Source organism: Sciurus vulgaris, assembly GCF_902686455.1.
Source record: "Sciurus vulgaris genome assembly, chromosome: 3".
NCBI lineage: Eukaryota > Metazoa > Chordata > Mammalia > Rodentia > Sciuridae > Sciurus > Sciurus vulgaris.
The window spans coordinates 35,071,906-35,088,139 of NC_136463.1; the positions used below are offsets into that span (position 1 = coordinate 35,071,906).

The 16,234-nt window shown below is 40.4% G+C and overlaps 2 protein-coding genes across 2 annotated transcripts in view; both read left to right on the top strand.

Moving 5' to 3' along the window:
- The first annotated feature begins 3,280 nt into the window (after positions 1-3,280).
- Positions 3,281-9,945, top strand: SMG8 (SMG8 nonsense mediated mRNA decay factor). Its single transcript, XM_079133546.1, has 4 exons — positions 3,281-5,064; positions 5,715-5,860; positions 6,106-6,978; positions 9,487-9,945. Exons 1-4 carry the CDS (start codon positions 3,306-3,308, stop codon positions 9,682-9,684), a joined length of 2,976 nt encoding a protein of 991 aa, XP_078989672.1. The 5' UTR covers positions 3,281-3,305; the 3' UTR covers positions 9,685-9,945.
- Positions 9,946-12,004: 2,059 nt separating this feature from the next.
- The window catches only part of GDPD1 (glycerophosphodiester phosphodiesterase domain containing 1), a 43,344-nt gene continuing 39,114 nt past the window's right edge, over positions 12,005-16,234 (top strand). The window contains exon 1 of the mRNA XM_079131481.1: positions 12,005-12,258. Coding sequence (XP_078987607.1) covers positions 12,105-12,258 — 154 coding nt within the window. The 5' untranslated portion in view covers positions 12,005-12,104. The remainder of the gene's footprint in view (positions 12,259-16,234) is intronic.

The following is a 16,234-nucleotide window of genomic DNA, read 5'->3' on the forward strand; positions in this document are numbered from 1 at the left end:
TGCATCTTTTAGTAATTTTTGTGACAGATTTTATATTGTAACTATTTGAGTATTATATAAATGATATGCCTACCATATGCTTCCCATGTTCATTTTAAAACTGAAAGGTAGAGAATGTAAACAACCAAGGTGCATTTGGTTATATATCTAAATAAAGATCAATAAAACTTTTGGTATTTTTCTTTTTAACCTTTTTTTTACTAGAAACATAAATACATCAAGTTCATAAAACATACACATAAATTAACAAATTATAAAGCAAAGATTCATGTAAACACCGAGAAATAGATATTATAAAAGTCTTCAGAAGTGCTGCCTGTCTTCTACCCCTACTGTAATCCCTTTCCTCGCTGATAACCACTGACCTGCTATTACAAAAAATAGTTCCTGGTTTTTACTAAGTATGCATCCCTAAATTCTGTGGTTAATTTTGCTTAGATTAGGATTCCATATAAATCGAATCATTTGACAATATTCTTTCTCTCTGGCTTCTTTCATTAGTGTTTTTTTTTTTTTTGGGAGGGGGGTGCACAGGAGAGTACTGGAGATTGAACTCAGGGGTGCTTAACCACTGAGCCACATCCCCAGCCCTTTTTACTTTTTATTTTTGAGACAGGGTCTCACTAACTTGCTGAAACTGGCTTTGAACTTGTAATCCTCCTGCCTCAGCCTCCCAAGTCACTGGAATTACAGGCATGTGCCACCAGGCCCAACACATTAGCATTTTTTCTTAAAATGTAACCATGTGAGACTGGGGAGATAGCTCAGTGGTAGAGTGCTTGCATGCACAAGGCCCTGGATTTGATTTCCTATACCACACACAAACACAAAAATTAACCATATAACCATTATAATATTTTGTCATTAATTTTGCTGTGTGAAAATAGTTAATTCATTATATTGTTAATGAACATTAGACTTGTTTGAAGTTTTGGCTAGTATGAATCATATGTCATTATGAATGTTCTTGAACATGTACATATGTACAAGTGTTACTCTAGTATAGCTATCAAGGAATGAAACTGCTAGATTTTAAAGTGTACATTTTTTTAATTTTTTTAGTTACTTCCAAACTGGTTTCCCAAGTGGTTGTACAAACCCACAGTCTTTTCAGTAAAGTATGAGACTTTCTGTTGCTCCTGTTTTCTTCAAGAGTGTCTTCACTATTTTATTTACTTGGGAAACCCATATATATATATATATATATATATATATATATATATATATATATCATGTGTGTAGTTAATTTACTATGTACATACTAATTTTGCTGGATTTATGAATCAAAGAATTATTAAAATGATCTTACGTGAGCAAGTCATATACTAAACATAGTAAATAATCTACATGGTAGAATTACAATTTATTTGGATAAACACAGAATTTTTCATGTTACTTCAAAGAGAGAAAGGATTTGGATATGTAGAAGCAAAAAAGGCAGGGGGATGGGGCAGTCTCAGTAGCCCATGCCTATAATCCCAACACTGGGGAGGCTGACACAGAAGGATCACAAATTCCACACCACCTTCAGTAATTTGGTGAGCCCCTGTCACACACACACAAAAAGAGCTGGGGCTGGGGATGTGGCTCAGGGGTAGACAGCTCCTGGATTCAATCCCCAGCACTGCGAAATAAACAAGTAACAAAAAATTAATTTGGACTGGGAATGTAGTTCAGCAGTATAGAGTGCTAGCCTAGCATGCATGAGGCCCTGGGTTCAATCCAAGCACCAGGCTGGGATTGGTGGCACGCACCTGTAATCTCAGCCACTTGGGAGGCTGAGCCAGAAGGATCTCAAATTCGAGACCAGCCTCAGCAAATTAGTAAGGTCCTAAGCAATTCAGCAAAACCTTGGTTCAAATAAACAAATAAAATTGGGCTAGGGATGTAACTTAGTGGTGGAGTCCCTGGGTTCAATTCTTAGTCACACACACACACACACACACACACACACACAAAACCAGCAACAAGAACCAGTCTATTAAATAATTACCAGCGAGGCAACATAGACACCTCCCTGCTGGGGAGGGAAAAAAAAAAAAAAAAAAGGCCGGTCTGGGGGTGTAGCTCAGTGGTATGGTATTCCTGAGGCCCTTGGTTGAATCCCCAGAACTGCAAAAAAAAAAAAATGAATAAGCAAACAAACAAATTCCACCACAGCTAACATTTTTTAAAATATGTATATGTTTCAGATGTAGGTGGACACACTACCTGTATTTTATTTTTATGTGGTGCTGAGGATTGTACTCGGGACCCCATGTGCGCTACGCGAGCACTTAATCACTGAGCCACAACCCCCCAGCCCCACTAACATTTTAGTATATATTCTTCCACGCCTGACACATTATTTTCAAGCTTGTACTCCACAAACCTTTCAAAAATCACTGATTTCTTTTCCTTTGATGTGAACTAATAATATTTCTTCATAGAATAGTGCAATGAAATCAGTTCGCCATTTCACCTTGCTTTGAAAGATGCTCCTAGAGTGGTGATTCTCAAACTGTAAAGCGTATACAGATCATCTGGATTTGGCCAAAATGCATAGGTCTGGGTTGGGAGCTCGCTAAATTGCTGAGGCTGGCATTTCAGTTTGCGATCCTCCTTCCTCAGCCTCCGGAGTCTCTGGGATTACAGGCGTGTACCACTTCGCCGCCGGGCAATTCTTCATCTTGTATAGTTAGGTTCCATAAAATGGAGCCCTTCCTTCCGCCCATTCGCTTTCCCTCCTTCACTCCCCACCTCGCCCCGCCAAGCTGAGGGTGCTAGGCAATCTTTTTGTCACTGAGCTAAATCCCCAACCCCTGTCTCCCTAATTTCTTTAATTCTCCCCCAACCCCCGCACCCCACTTCGTCCTTCTCTCTCTCCCTTCCTTCTTGACGAGGTCTCCCTTGGTTGACCAAGCTGGCCTCGAACTCCTACGCTCGAGTGATCCTCAAGTTTCAGCCTAAGGGTTAGGTGGCACTTCAGGCCCTGCACCGAGCCCAGCTGAACCCCTTTGCTACTGTTAGAAGTCACTTGACATTCTTTAGCAGCGTTTTCTTATTCTTTGAAATACGAACTGCCTCCAGTTATTTTCTTCGACATCTCAATTCAAACTAAGGAAATTTAGAATTATGGTCTCAAATTGAGGAAATTTTGGATTTCGGAAGATCTTGACATAAAACTAGAAAAGGAGGAGATGGAGGCGGAACCAAAGTGAGAGAGAAGCAAGAACTGAATGAGCGGAGGAGGTATTTCGCAATTGGACGAGAGCCGGTTGGGTTTACTGGGAGGACCGGAAGGACTTTAAAGAAGGCGCTCTACCATGGCGGGTCCTGTCAGCTTACGAGAACTTCTAATGGGAGCCTCAGCCTGGTTGGGCTCTGAAAGTCCCGGAGGGTCCCCTACAGAAGGAGGAGGGAACGCAGCTGGCGCACCGGAGCCTCCTTGGCGAGAGGATGAGATCTGCGTGGTGGGAATCTTTGGCAAGACAGCTCTGCGCCTGAATTCCGAGAAGTTCTCGCTTGTGAATACGGTGTGCGACCGACAGGTTTTTCCCCTGTTTCGCCAACAAGACCCTGGGGATCCAGGGCCTGGAATCAAGACCGAAGCTGGCGCTGTCGGGGAAGCAGGTGGAGCCGGGGACCCAGGGGCTGCAGCCGGGGATCCAGTTCGGGGAGGTGTAGCTGCGGTGGAAGGCAACCGAACTGAGGCAGGTTCTCAGGACTTCAGCCTTCTTCAGGCCTATTACAATCAGGAAAGCAAAGTTCTGTATCTTCTTCTTACTTCCATCTGTGACAATTCACAGCTTTTGCGGGCTTGTCGGGCTCTGCAGAGCGGGGAAGCTGGAGGAGGCCTCTCGTTACCTCATGCAGAAGCACATGAGTTTTGGAAACATCAGGAGAAGTTACAGTGCCTCAGTCTCCTTTACCTTTTCTCTGTCTGTCACATCTTGCTCCTTGTTCATCCCACTTGTTCTTTTGACATAACTTATGATCGAGTATTCAGAGCACTGGATGGGCTAAGACAGAAAGTACTGCCCCTCCTCAAAGCAGCTATTAAGGATTGTCCGGTTGGCAAAGACTGGAAGCTAAACTGCCGACCTTGTCCACCTAGACTTCTTTTCCTCTTTCAACTCAATGGAGCACTCAAGGTAGAACCCCCTCGAAACCAAGACACAGCTCATCCAGACAAGCCCAAGAAGCATTCTCCCAAAAGAAGACTGCAGCATGCCCTGGAGGATCAGATCTATAGAATCTTCCGCAAGAGTCGAGTCTTGACTAATCAAAGTATCAACTGCCTCTTTACTGTACCTGCCAATCAAGCTTTTGTGTACATAGTCCCTGGAAGCCAAGAGGAAGACCCAGTAGGCATGTTGCTGGACCAACTAAGGAGTCATTGTACTGTGAAAGACCCTGAATCTTTGCTGGTGCCTGCACCCCTTTCTGGGCCCAGGCGATATCAGGTAATGAGGCAGCAAAGCCGACAACAACTTTCCTTCCACATTGACAGCAGCGCTTCCAGTTCTTCAGGCCAGCTAGTGGATTTCACTCTTCGGGAATTCCTTTGGCAACATGTGGAACTGGTCCTAAGCAAAAAAGGTTTTGATGACAGCGTGGGGAGAAACCCACAACCTTCTCATTTTGAACTTCCCACTTATCAGAAGTGGATCTCAGCAGCTGCAAAACTCTATGAAGTGGCCATTGATGGAAAAGAGGAGGACCTGGGGTCACCCACTGGGGAGTTAACGTCTAAGATTTTAAGCAGTATTAAAGTTTTGGAAGGGTTTTTGGATATTGACACCAAATTCTCAGAAAATCGGTGCCAAAAAGCTTTACCCATGGCTCATAGTGCCTATCAGTCAAATTTGCCTCACAATTATACAATGACTGTCCATAAGAATCAGCTTGCCCAGGCTCTTCGAGTATACAGCCAACATGCTAGAGGTCCAGCCTTTCACAAATACGCCATGCAATTACATGAGGACTGCTACAAATTTTGGAGCAATGGTCATCAGCTCTGTGAGGAGAGGAGTTTAACTGATCAACACTGTGTACATAAATTTCACTCATTACCTAAATCAGGTAACAAAATTTTTTTCAGTATTTTGAAATCAGAACTTTGAGCTGTGTTTTTTTGTTTGTTTGTTTTAAGGTGATTTGTTTGCCATGTATTGATATATTTTAAAGAGTCCTGTAGAAATGTAAGATTTATCTCCTGCTAGAAACAGAAAATATCAGCCATGACTAATTTCTTATTTTTCTTTATTTAAAGAATGAACCCTAATGAATTAGTAAATGATAATTATTAAGTGGTACAAAACTTCAGGTATTTTATGTTAACATTTTTATTTTGGAATTTTTTTCTTAGTTAAAATGAATATAATGAAGTGTTAGGTCACCATGATGGTGGCAGTAGGAGGGAAAAACTGAGAAACTCAAAATTTTAAATTAGAGGTGGGAATGTAACTCAGTGGTAGAGTGCTTGTATAGCATGCAGAAGTTCCTAAGTTGCATCCCCAGCACCACAAAAACAACAAAACAAACAAACAAAAAGACTAAAAATATATTTTATGTATTTATACTTCTTCTATTATTTAGTCAAAGTTCTGAGTGTGTGTGTGTTCTTATATCCAAAGAACTATTTGGAGAATTTGGGGGCTCCACTTTACAAAATGCAAAGTAAGCTTGATTCTGCACGTTTATGAAATTATAGTGACTGTTGTGTTTTCCAGGAGAAAAACCAGAGGCTGATAGAAATCCTCCTGTGCTGTATCACAATAGCCGAGCTCGATCTACTGGTGCATGTAACTGTGGAAGGAAACAAGCACCTCGAGATGATCCCTTTGATATCAAAGCAGCTAACTATGATTTTTATCAGGTAGACTGCATTTTTTTCTTCTTTTTTTTTTTTTTTTTTTTTTTTTGCTAAATAACTGAATAAAATACGTATTTTCAGAAGCAGAATATTTATAAAAGCAGTTACAACTACACAATATATAAACAGGGGCAGGTTCTTTATAAGTACTTATCACATATTGATGGATTTTACTTGTTAGAGTGAAGAAGGTTATTTTAAATGAAAAATTTACAGGGCTTTTTTTTTTTTCCCTCCCCCTCTTATAGCTTCTGGAAGAAAAATGTTGTGGAAAATTGGATCATATCAATTTCCCAGTATTTGAACCCAGTACTCCAGATCCTGCCCCTGCCAAAAATGAATCTTCACCTGCTCCTCCAGATTCAGATGCTGATAAACTTAAAGAAAAAGAACCTCAAACTCAAGGAGAAAGCACAAGCCTGAGTTTAGCTTTGAGTTTGGGCCAATCCACAGATAGTTTAGGTACCTATCCAGCTGATCCCCAAGCAGGAGGAGACAATCCAGAAGTTCATGGTCAAGGAGAAGTAAAATCTGAGAAGAGACCAAACTTGGTTGATCGACAGGCATCCACAGTTGAGTATCTCCCAGGCATGCTACATTCAAATTGCCCAAAAGGTCTCCTACCCAAATTCTCCAGCTGGTCTTTGGTTAAACTGGGCCCTGCTAAGTCTTATAACTTTCATACAGGTTTGGATCAACAGGGCTTCATTCCAGGAACAAACTATCTTATGCCTTGGGACATTGTCATCAGGACTAGAGCTGAAGATGAAGGAGACTTAGACACAAATTCTTGGCCTGCTCCAAATAAAGCTATTCCTGGAAAGAGAAGTGCAGTTGTAATGGGAAGAGGAAGGCGGCGAGATGACATAGCTCGAGCTTTTGTTGGCTTTGAATATGAAGACTCCCGAGGTCGAAGATTCATGTGCTCGGGACCTGACAAAATAATGAAAGTGATGGGTAGTGGGCCAAAGGAGTCAGCTTTGAAAGCCCTAAATAGTGATATGCCCTTATACATTCTGTCATCATCTCAGGGTAGAGGGCTAAAACCACATTATGCTCAACTTATGAGGCTTTTTGTTGTGGTTCCTGATGCTCCTTTGCAGATAATACTAATGCCTCAGGTAAGAAGTGCAACCCTTCCTGCCCCCAAACAAAAAAATGCTGATGCTTGTTTTGATTATTTTTTTAAAAGTACAAAATAATATCAAAACTAATTTGGGGGCTGGAGTTGTGGCTCAGTGGTATAGCGCTTGCCTAGCATATGTAAGGCACTGGGTTCGATTCTCAGCACCACATATAAATAAATGAGTTAAAAAATAAAGGCCTATCAACATCTAAGAAATATTTTAAGGACTGGGCATATAGCTCAGTTGGTAGAGTGTTTGCCGTGCAAGCACAAGGCCCTGGGTTCAATCCCCATCATCACAAAAAAAGAAAAAAAAAAATTAAAAACTCTAATTATTTCATTAAATCTTAAATATAAGCACCTTTTATGCCTAACCTTTTTTTTTTTTTTGTCTTTTAATACTGGGGACTGAGCCCCAGGGTGCTTTACCACTGAGCTACATCCCCAGCCCTTTTTATTTTTTGAGGCAGGGTCTTCCTAAGTTGCTTAGGATCTTGCTAAGTTGCTGAGGTTGGCCTTGAACTTGTAATCCTCCTGCCTTAGCCTCTTGAGTCACTAGGCTTACAGGCATGTGCCATCACACTCAGCTTAATATTCTGTTTCTTACAAGAGAAATCGTGTGGGCTGGGGTTGTAGCTCAGTGGTAGAGCGCTTGCCTACCACATGCGAAGCACTGGGTTTGATCCTCAGCACCACCTAAAAATAAATAAAGGTATTCTGTCCATCTACAACTAAAAAATTTATTTAAAAAAAAAAAAAAAAAGGAAATTGTGGGAGCTCAGCAGAATGGATCATGCCTGTACCTACTAGGGAGGCTGAGGCAAGAAAATCACTTGAACCTAGGAGTATGGAACCAGCCTGGGCAACATAATGAAACCTTTTTTTTTAGAAAGAAAAAAAATTAAAAGGAGAAATTGTGCACATTTTATTTTATCCATTCTTATGGTACCTGGAAAATGCTAGGTATTTCAGTTTATACCATTAGTTCACATAATTTGGTTCAAAAGTATAGCTTGAAGTTAAAAAATCAGTAATTTTTAATGTAATATTAAATATGAATTGAATGTACCCATATTTGCTTAATCTTTTTTTTTTTTTTGTGGGGGGGTACTCAGGGCTAAACCCAGGGCTTTGCACATGCTAAACATGTACTCTACTGCTGATCTACCCCCCAACCCCTTTCTGCCTAATTTTTTTTTTTTTTTTTGTACCAGGGATTGAACTCAGGGTCACTCGACCACTGAGTCACACTCACAGCCCTATTTTGTTTTTTATTTAGAGACAGGGTCTTACTGAGTTGCTTAATACCTCATTTTTACTGAGACTGGCTTTGAACTCGGGATCTTCCAGCCTCAGCCTCCCAAGCCGAGCCGCTGGGATTACAGGTCTGCAATCTTGTATGTGATAATGGAAAGCAATAAGATTTTATCAGATTCAACTGTGTTCTTGCTCTTGCATTAGGGGATTTCAAGAAGATACGAGACTCAAAAGTACAGTCAAGGGGCTGGTGAGATAGCTCAGTTGGTAGAGTGCTTGCCATGCAAGCACATAGGCTGTGGGTTCAATCCCCAGCACCACAAAAGAAAAAAACAGTACAGCTAAGTTCATTAGAAGAGAAAGAAGAAAGTGGTGGGGGGCACCCTTAAGGAAATGAGTAGGCCCTCTTGAGAGGACAGGGACAACTCACTTCTTTGTTTCCCAACTTTTCTTGGGGTAAAAGGTAGATTTGTTAAAAGGTTAGTATCACCTCTTGACTTTGCCTTGATGAACTACATTAACTAACAACATCAGGGCAATTCTGGGCATCGTGGCCTGGCCAACAGGTCCTAATTGATTTTACTGAATTTGTGGTTGGTGGGCCCTCATCTTTATCATCCTGCATTCCTAGGCCTGGGAATCTCTGGTCTGTGTTGTTTTTCTAGGGTCTTGCTTAGATTACTTAGCTGTTAGGCCCTTTTAAGCAAACACCTTTGCTCTTTGGTTCTTACCACCTGAATTTATCTCTTCCTCCTATTGTAAGAATAATAGTTTATAGGGCTGAGATCAGGCAAGTGTCTTGAAATAGCTATCTTGTCTATTAAGGCACCACTGAGGCAGGGCTGTTGATGAATTGATTTGTCTGTATCAAGTATTTTCATAAACTCCTGACACACTGCTGATGTCTAATTGCTACCTAATAATATGCTTTTTTTTGGTGGGGGATGGGTACTAGAGATTGAACACAGGGGCACTGTACCACTGAGCTATATCCCCAGCCCTTTTTTGAATTTTGTATTTTGAGGCAAGGTCTCAATAGATTACTGAGACTGGCCAAAAGTTTGCTATCCTCCTGCCCCAGCCTCCTGCATGGCTGGGATTACAGGGGTGACACACCTGTAATCAGCATATGCATCTACATCTGACTCTTACATGCTCTTTGAACCTATCATTTGTTGAGGTACTTACCTTTCATGTGTTTCTTATTAAGAAATGCAAAATAATTATATTTACTTATGTTTTCCAGGTTCAACCGGGTCCACCACCATGTCCAGTATTTTATCCAGAAAAACAAGAAATCACTCTCCCACCAGATGGCCTTTGGGTTTTAAGATTTCCTTATGCATATGTGACTGAGAGAGGACCTTGTTTCCCTCCTAAGGAAAATGTGCAATTAATGAGCTATAAGGTGCTCCGTGGGGTTCTTAAAGCAGTGACACAATAAGAATTTTCCAGCCAGTTCAATCCCAAACTTAGGCTGGTTTTTGTTTTTACTATGTGGGGGACTTTTTTTTTTTTGGTATGTATATACTGTGTTTTCCCAAACCCAGACTGTGTTTTGGTTATAGGAGTTTAGTATTTGGACAATAATTGTTCTACTGTTTCATTATATTGTTGATATTTATTTTAAATGGGGTCACAACTTGCTAATAAAAATTTGTTGTTCTAGAAAAAAAGGCATAAAATACATGTTGATACCTCTGTTTTCTCTTGTTTTTGTTTCACTATTCATGATAAAACATATTTCTATCATAACTGAATATTGCATAACCATGTAGGCAAAACAGTTTTTGCCAAAATGATATTTTAGCCAGGATTTTCCTTAAAGACACTGCTCCAGAAATTATTTTCAAAATAAGGTGATCCAGGTGATATGGCTGAGTGGTAGAGCATTTGCCTGGCATGCAGGAGGTTCTGGTTTGATCCCCAGAACTGAAAATAAATAAATAAATAAATAAATAAAATAAGGTGATCTGTGGTATGAAGACTGATTTGACTTAATTGCAACACATTTGTTAATTAACAACACATTTGTCTCATAATTCTAATACTTTAATTGAATTATTTTGTTCTTATTGCATTCTTGAACTGATGAAATTTCCCCACCCCCCAATTTGGGGACTGGAACCCAAGACCTGCATGCTAGGAAGCTGAAGCTGTACTACTGAGCCACATCTCCAGCCTCCCTTCCCCCAGATACCATATTTCAAATCAATGTTATCTAACTAAACCTTTTTTTTTTCTTTTTTTGTTTGGTACTGGGACTTAAACCTAGGGGCACTTTACCACTGAGCTACATTCCCAGCGGCCCTCCCCTCCCCCACTTTAGGAGACAGGATCTCCTTAAGTTGCCCAGGCTGGCCTTAAATTTTTGATCCTCTTGTCTCAGCCTCTATAGTAGGTGGGATTACAGGCTCAAGTCACTTCACCCGGTTTAACTAAAACTTTAATCAAAGATATTAATGCATGATATTCTTCTAAAATTCCTATACTGTGAAAGTTTGTTAAGTGATACAAATCTTAACCAGTCCATGGTAACTTTTACCAGTGTCAAATTGTGATTTACCATCATATCACCATTTCACCAATTAGATATGAAAGAAGGTACCAAAACTTTAGTGTTATTATCTTTTCCTAGACACGTTGATTTTGAGATGCTGGACCAACAGAATTGGAGATTTTAGTATCAATATGTATGAAATAATATTTAACACATCTTGCTACTTTTAAAGCTGATCTATATATATCATATCTATCTATCTATCTATCTATCTGTCTATCTATCTATCTATCTATCTATCTATCTATCTATCTATCTATATGAATGCAGGTCGGCTGGGGAGTCTGAGGCAGGAGGATCGCAAATTCAAAGCCAGCCTCAGCAACTTGGTGAGACCCTGTCTCAAAAATTTAAAAAATAAGGAGGTCTGGGGATGTGGTTCAGAGGTTAAGCTCCCCTGGGTTCAATCCCTGGTACAAAAAAAAAGTTGGGTACAGTGGCACTTGCTTGTAGTCCCAGCTACTCAGGAGGCTAAGGCAGGAGAAGCCTTGACTCCAGGAGCTTGAAAAGTAAAAATAAAACAACATAACTCTGGGCTTTGAATTGTTTTGCATTGAAATGTTGCTCTTCATGTTTTAATAGTTTGGAATGTGTAGAACGAAGAGGAAACTAGTAGGAGTCATCTGGAATTTAATTTCCAGCCTATCTAGGAAATAATAAAACCTTGCCAAAGTTTTATTTTGGGGGGTTCTGGATCTTGAACCCAGGGCTTTGTGCTAGTTGAGCTCTAGCACTAGGCTTCATCCTCGGTCCTAAATTTCCTTATTTTAAAAGAACTTGTTGGTCAATAAGTATTTCTTGAGTACCTACAAGGAATCGTTAACAATTCTTTGTATTTCCTAGAGCAGAGGTTAAAACCGCGCCCTGGAATCTTTCCCTTTTGAGGTAGATTTTCCAAATACTTCAGTTTCCTGAAGACCACCACCCTTGAACATCCTTTTCTGCTCGAGCTACGGCAAAAAAAAGCTGGCAGGTCTCCAAGTGTTTGCCTCAGTGGGAAGCATCTTCGAATCACACTGCGCCTGCGACCACATGCTAGGTGCCTGACGTTAGCCGCAGGACCTCCGCAGGCTCTTTCCTACCTAGCATCCCGAGCGCGCCTGCGTGTGGGAGCCCCTTTGTTGCCCCGACGCTAGGGTCGGGCTGCGCCTGCGTGGTGGGCTGACACGAACAACTGCGCTACACCCCTGGCACCAGCTGGGGGCGAGCAGACCTCGAACAGCAGCCGCCGCCGCCGCCGCAGCCGCAGCCGTTGCGACCGCAGCTGCGGGGTTCCGAGGCCCCGGAGGTGGGTGACTTCCCACATGGTGACTGAGATGTCGTCCACCGCGGCTTTTTACCTTCTCTCCACCCTAGGAGGGTATTTGGTGACCTCATTGTTGTTGCTTAAATACCCGACTTTGCTGCACCAGAGAAAGAAGCAGCGATTCCTCAGTAAACACATCTCTCACCGTGGAGGTGAGAGGGGTCCCCAGAACCCGATGGCGGAGGTGGGGGAGGCTTTATTTCTGAGGAGAGCTGAGGCTCCTCTGGAGCTCCGCAGAAGGCAGCCGGATGGAAATACGTGAGAGTTTGAGGAAGAACGGGGTTGAGACTAGAAGGCTCCCTCGGTGGCGAAGGCGGTGTGAAGGGGAGGTCTCCTGAAGGGAGGGAAGGAGAGGGGTCTCGAGGCAGAGCCCTGGCGGGGGTCTTTGGAGTGCTGCAGTGTCAGGAGTTCTCTGAGGGGAGAAAGATCAAGATGAAAATAAAGGGTAGATGGAGCGTTTCTTATCTGATGGGAGGACGATCACAAGGTCCCTTCATGGCAGCAAAGCACAAAGAGGGAAGCGCCGTACAGATCTGGGGTACCCACGGGGGGAACCGGGAACAATGCTGCGAGCAAGCCGGTGGCAGAACGCTTGGGGAGAGCTGGGGCGACAAGCAGGGCCAAGGATCAGCGTGTACCTGGAGCGAGATTCAGCCCGATTGTCTAGGGTGCCTGGGGGCTGGTCCCACCCCCACGCGCTCATAATTTAACCCTCATAATTAAAAAGAGAAAGGAACCGAGTCCCTGATCCAGGGACATTTCCCAAGGTCACACTTAGAGCCCGAGCTGAATAGAACGGGGATCTGGAGGGTCCTGGTCCCCAGGGCTCCAAACCTTGCACCTGTTTTTGTTTTGTTTTTTTAAAGCACTACCTTGCACCCCGGAATGACACGTGGATTTTTAAAAAACTAAAAATCATTTGGGTTTATGACACAGATTCTTTAAAGAAAACAAAGATTGGTTCTTTTGGAAGAGTATCTTGCTTTAAGGATCCTAGGTAGTCCACCTAATTGCCCAGAAAACAGGCCAAATCTTTGCCTCTTCATTATTGTGTAATAATGTGAGTACATTCATTGCATTTCAAGCATAATCTATATGTCGTGAAATTGGATGATTTTAATTACTTTTAACTTTTCTTTAGGGATGGGTGTAACAGGATTAAAACTGCTTGAAATTTACAGTATAATGGTAAATTCTAGGACTTCACAATCTAAAACTTAATTTAGTACCTTAGCCCTTATTATGACAAGTATTGGCAAGGAAGAAAATTTTAAATGTCACAGAAACGCATTATCATTTTTTTTGTTTAAAGTATATCACTTAGGGGCTAGGGTTGTGGCCTAGTGGTCCAGCACTTGCCTAGCATGTGTGGGGCACTGGGTTCACTTCTCAGCACGACATATAAATAAATGAATATGATTTTTAAAAAAAGGTCTCTCGACATCTAGAAATAATTTTTTAAATTATGTCACTTAAATTCAGTTATAATAGGTGACTTCAGAAGTTATCCTAGTCTCTCACTCCTGAAAAACATCAAAGGTTTTAAAGAGTTGATGGCTAAATGTCATGTTACTGCTTTTTTGGTTTAATTGGTTAAATTGTAGGATGACATAATAACTACTACTATGCCTTCAACCATTGGAATCAATGACCAATTTTTAGTGTTGAAGTTGTTGTCATTGAAGCAACTACTAATAGTAGTCCAATTCTGGGAATAAGCAATATACACTGCAGTTGTGTTTACTAAATTACAAAAGGTGTGCTTAACTAAAAACCCCAAGTCAAAACCAAAACCAAAAACCCTAGATGTTCTAAAAAGCTACCTAAGCTGTCATTATGAATGATCTTAATTTTAATTTAGAAGAAATACATGTTAATCATGCATGCTAGCAGGTATAAAATTCAGGATAAGCTGGACCTCAAATTCTCACCGTTGGAAATACTTTTAACATATTTTTCTCCCTAAATGTTAAGTCATTTCAGTATCCTTATGTAAAAAATTTACATTTATTATTTGTAAATGTGTGAACAGTATTTGATGCTCAAAAATCTAACACCCTTTCACCTGGAATCTTGTTAAATATCTACAGACTCAAAAATCTGTTTTGCCTGTGTATGATGGTTCTACAAGAACCGTATTAAGTTCCCATGTGTTAGCTTAATAAATTTTTATTGAATATGTACCCCAAATAACACCATTGAATCAATATTAGAACAGGAAGTAATTACTACAACACACTTTGTAAATCAAGATGCTAAGTCTCTACCAAAAAAAAAAAAATGATGCCAAGTCTCTGGCAAATAAGAGACATAGGTTGAGGTAGGAGAATCGCCAAGTTTGAGGCCAACCTTAACAACTTAATGAGACCCTCACCAACTTAGTGAGAACCTGTCTCAAAATAAAAAATAAAAAGTAACAGGGGATGTAGTTCAGCAGTAAAGTACCTCTGGGTTCAATCTCCAGTACCAAGAGAGAGAGATGGACAGACAGACATAGTCTCCTTTTAATTCCTTTAATTTTTGTCTTGGACACTGATGATAGCATTGATTTGTCTCTGCAAATTGCTCACATTTGTGCTTGTTCTCTATTGCCTTAACTACAAATAGCTGACATTTTTTGTAATCCAGATATACGGCCATCCCAGTATGGAAGCATTGAGTATTCTGTGTATATAAAGTATATGCACCTGAACTGGTATAACTGGACACTCTAATATCTACTACTTTATATGTACTACAAAAGCATTATGATTAAGAATTAAATCACCTGAATCAGATTCTGAATTTACTAGTTATTAGCCTGGAGAACAAGCCTTAGTTTACTTATCTATAAAACAGGAACTATTTGTCTTGCTTACCTCTTTGCATTGTTACAACATGTATAAAAAACACTTTTATTCACTTATTTAACTTTGCTACTGAGGGTTGAATCCAGGAGTACTCTACCACTGAGATACATTCCCAGCCCTTTTTTTTTTCCTCCTAGGCTGGCCTTGAACTTCCCATCCTCCTGCCTCAGTCTCCCCAGTAGCTGGGAATATAGGGGTATGCCACTCTACCCAGCTTAGAAAACATTTTTAAAACTGTGAAATTAGCTAGAAGTGTAGCTCATTGGTGCAAGGATCTGGGTTCTATCCCCAGTACCACAAAATGCAATATAAAACAAAACAACAACAAAATCTAAGTTTGTTTATACAAAGGATCCACAATTATATTCTGCAGTAAAGCTTTAGAGTTGATTGAAAGGGAATGATATTCACCCTAAAGTTTTCAGAGGTTTCTTTCTTTCTTTTAAATGGTACTGGGGATTAAACACAGGACAATTAGCCAACCCTTTTTACTTTTTATTTTGAGACAGTAAAAAATTTTACTTTTACTTTAAGTTACTGGGGGTAGCCTGGAACTTGCAATCCTCTTGTCTGAGCCTCCCAAGTAGATGGGATTACAGGAGTGTACCACTGCACACAGCTATTTACAGAATTTGTTTGTTTTGTTTTTGTTTTTGTTTTTATATTTTTGTAGTTGTCAGTGGACCTTTATTTTATTTATTTATTCATATGTAGTGCTGAGTATTGAACCCAGGGCCTCACACTGAACCACAACCCCAGCCCTGTTTTCAGTTTTAACACTTTTGCCTTTTACTGATTGATTGTTCTTGAAAGGGGAAAAAAAATTAAATGCTGTAGGCTTTGTTGTTACTTCTTTGAAGCATATATAATATTGCAATAGGATTTGTTAATAGATCTATTTCTCTTTCTAGACCATAAGTTCCTCACAGGCAGGGATTAGATTTGTTAATTCTTGTGGCTCTAGCCTATGGTACACATCTTGGCATATAATAAAAATAAGTTAATTGTCTGATAATTATCAGATACTTGCCATGTGTCCTTTTAAAATGTATTTGACCAAATAACACTTTTTATAATTAAAACATATTGATGAAACATACTAATAAGACCAGAATGGAGACGTGACTCAGACATAGCACAGCAAAAAAAAAAAAAAAAAAAAAAAAAAAAAGATTCACGTATAAAAAAAATTTTCAATAGGGCCAAACCGAAGATAAACCCTCTGGATTAAATGGAGGGTAAGCAGTAATATCTCAAACATCATTTTCATCATACTATG

Bases quoted from the DNA above. Each gene is read 5' to 3' on its own strand.
- SMG8 (XM_079133546.1), top strand. From the start codon at position 3,306: ATGGCGGGTCCTGTCAGCTTACGAGAACTTCTAATGGGAGCCTCAGCC. The intron at 5,065-5,714 runs GTAACAAAATTT...TGTGTTTTCCAG, and splicing joins TCACTCATTACCTAAATCAG to GAGAAAAACCAGAGGCTGAT. The intron at 6,979-9,486 runs GTAAGAAGTGCA...TATGTTTTCCAG, and splicing joins AGATAATACTAATGCCTCAG to GTTCAACCGGGTCCACCACC.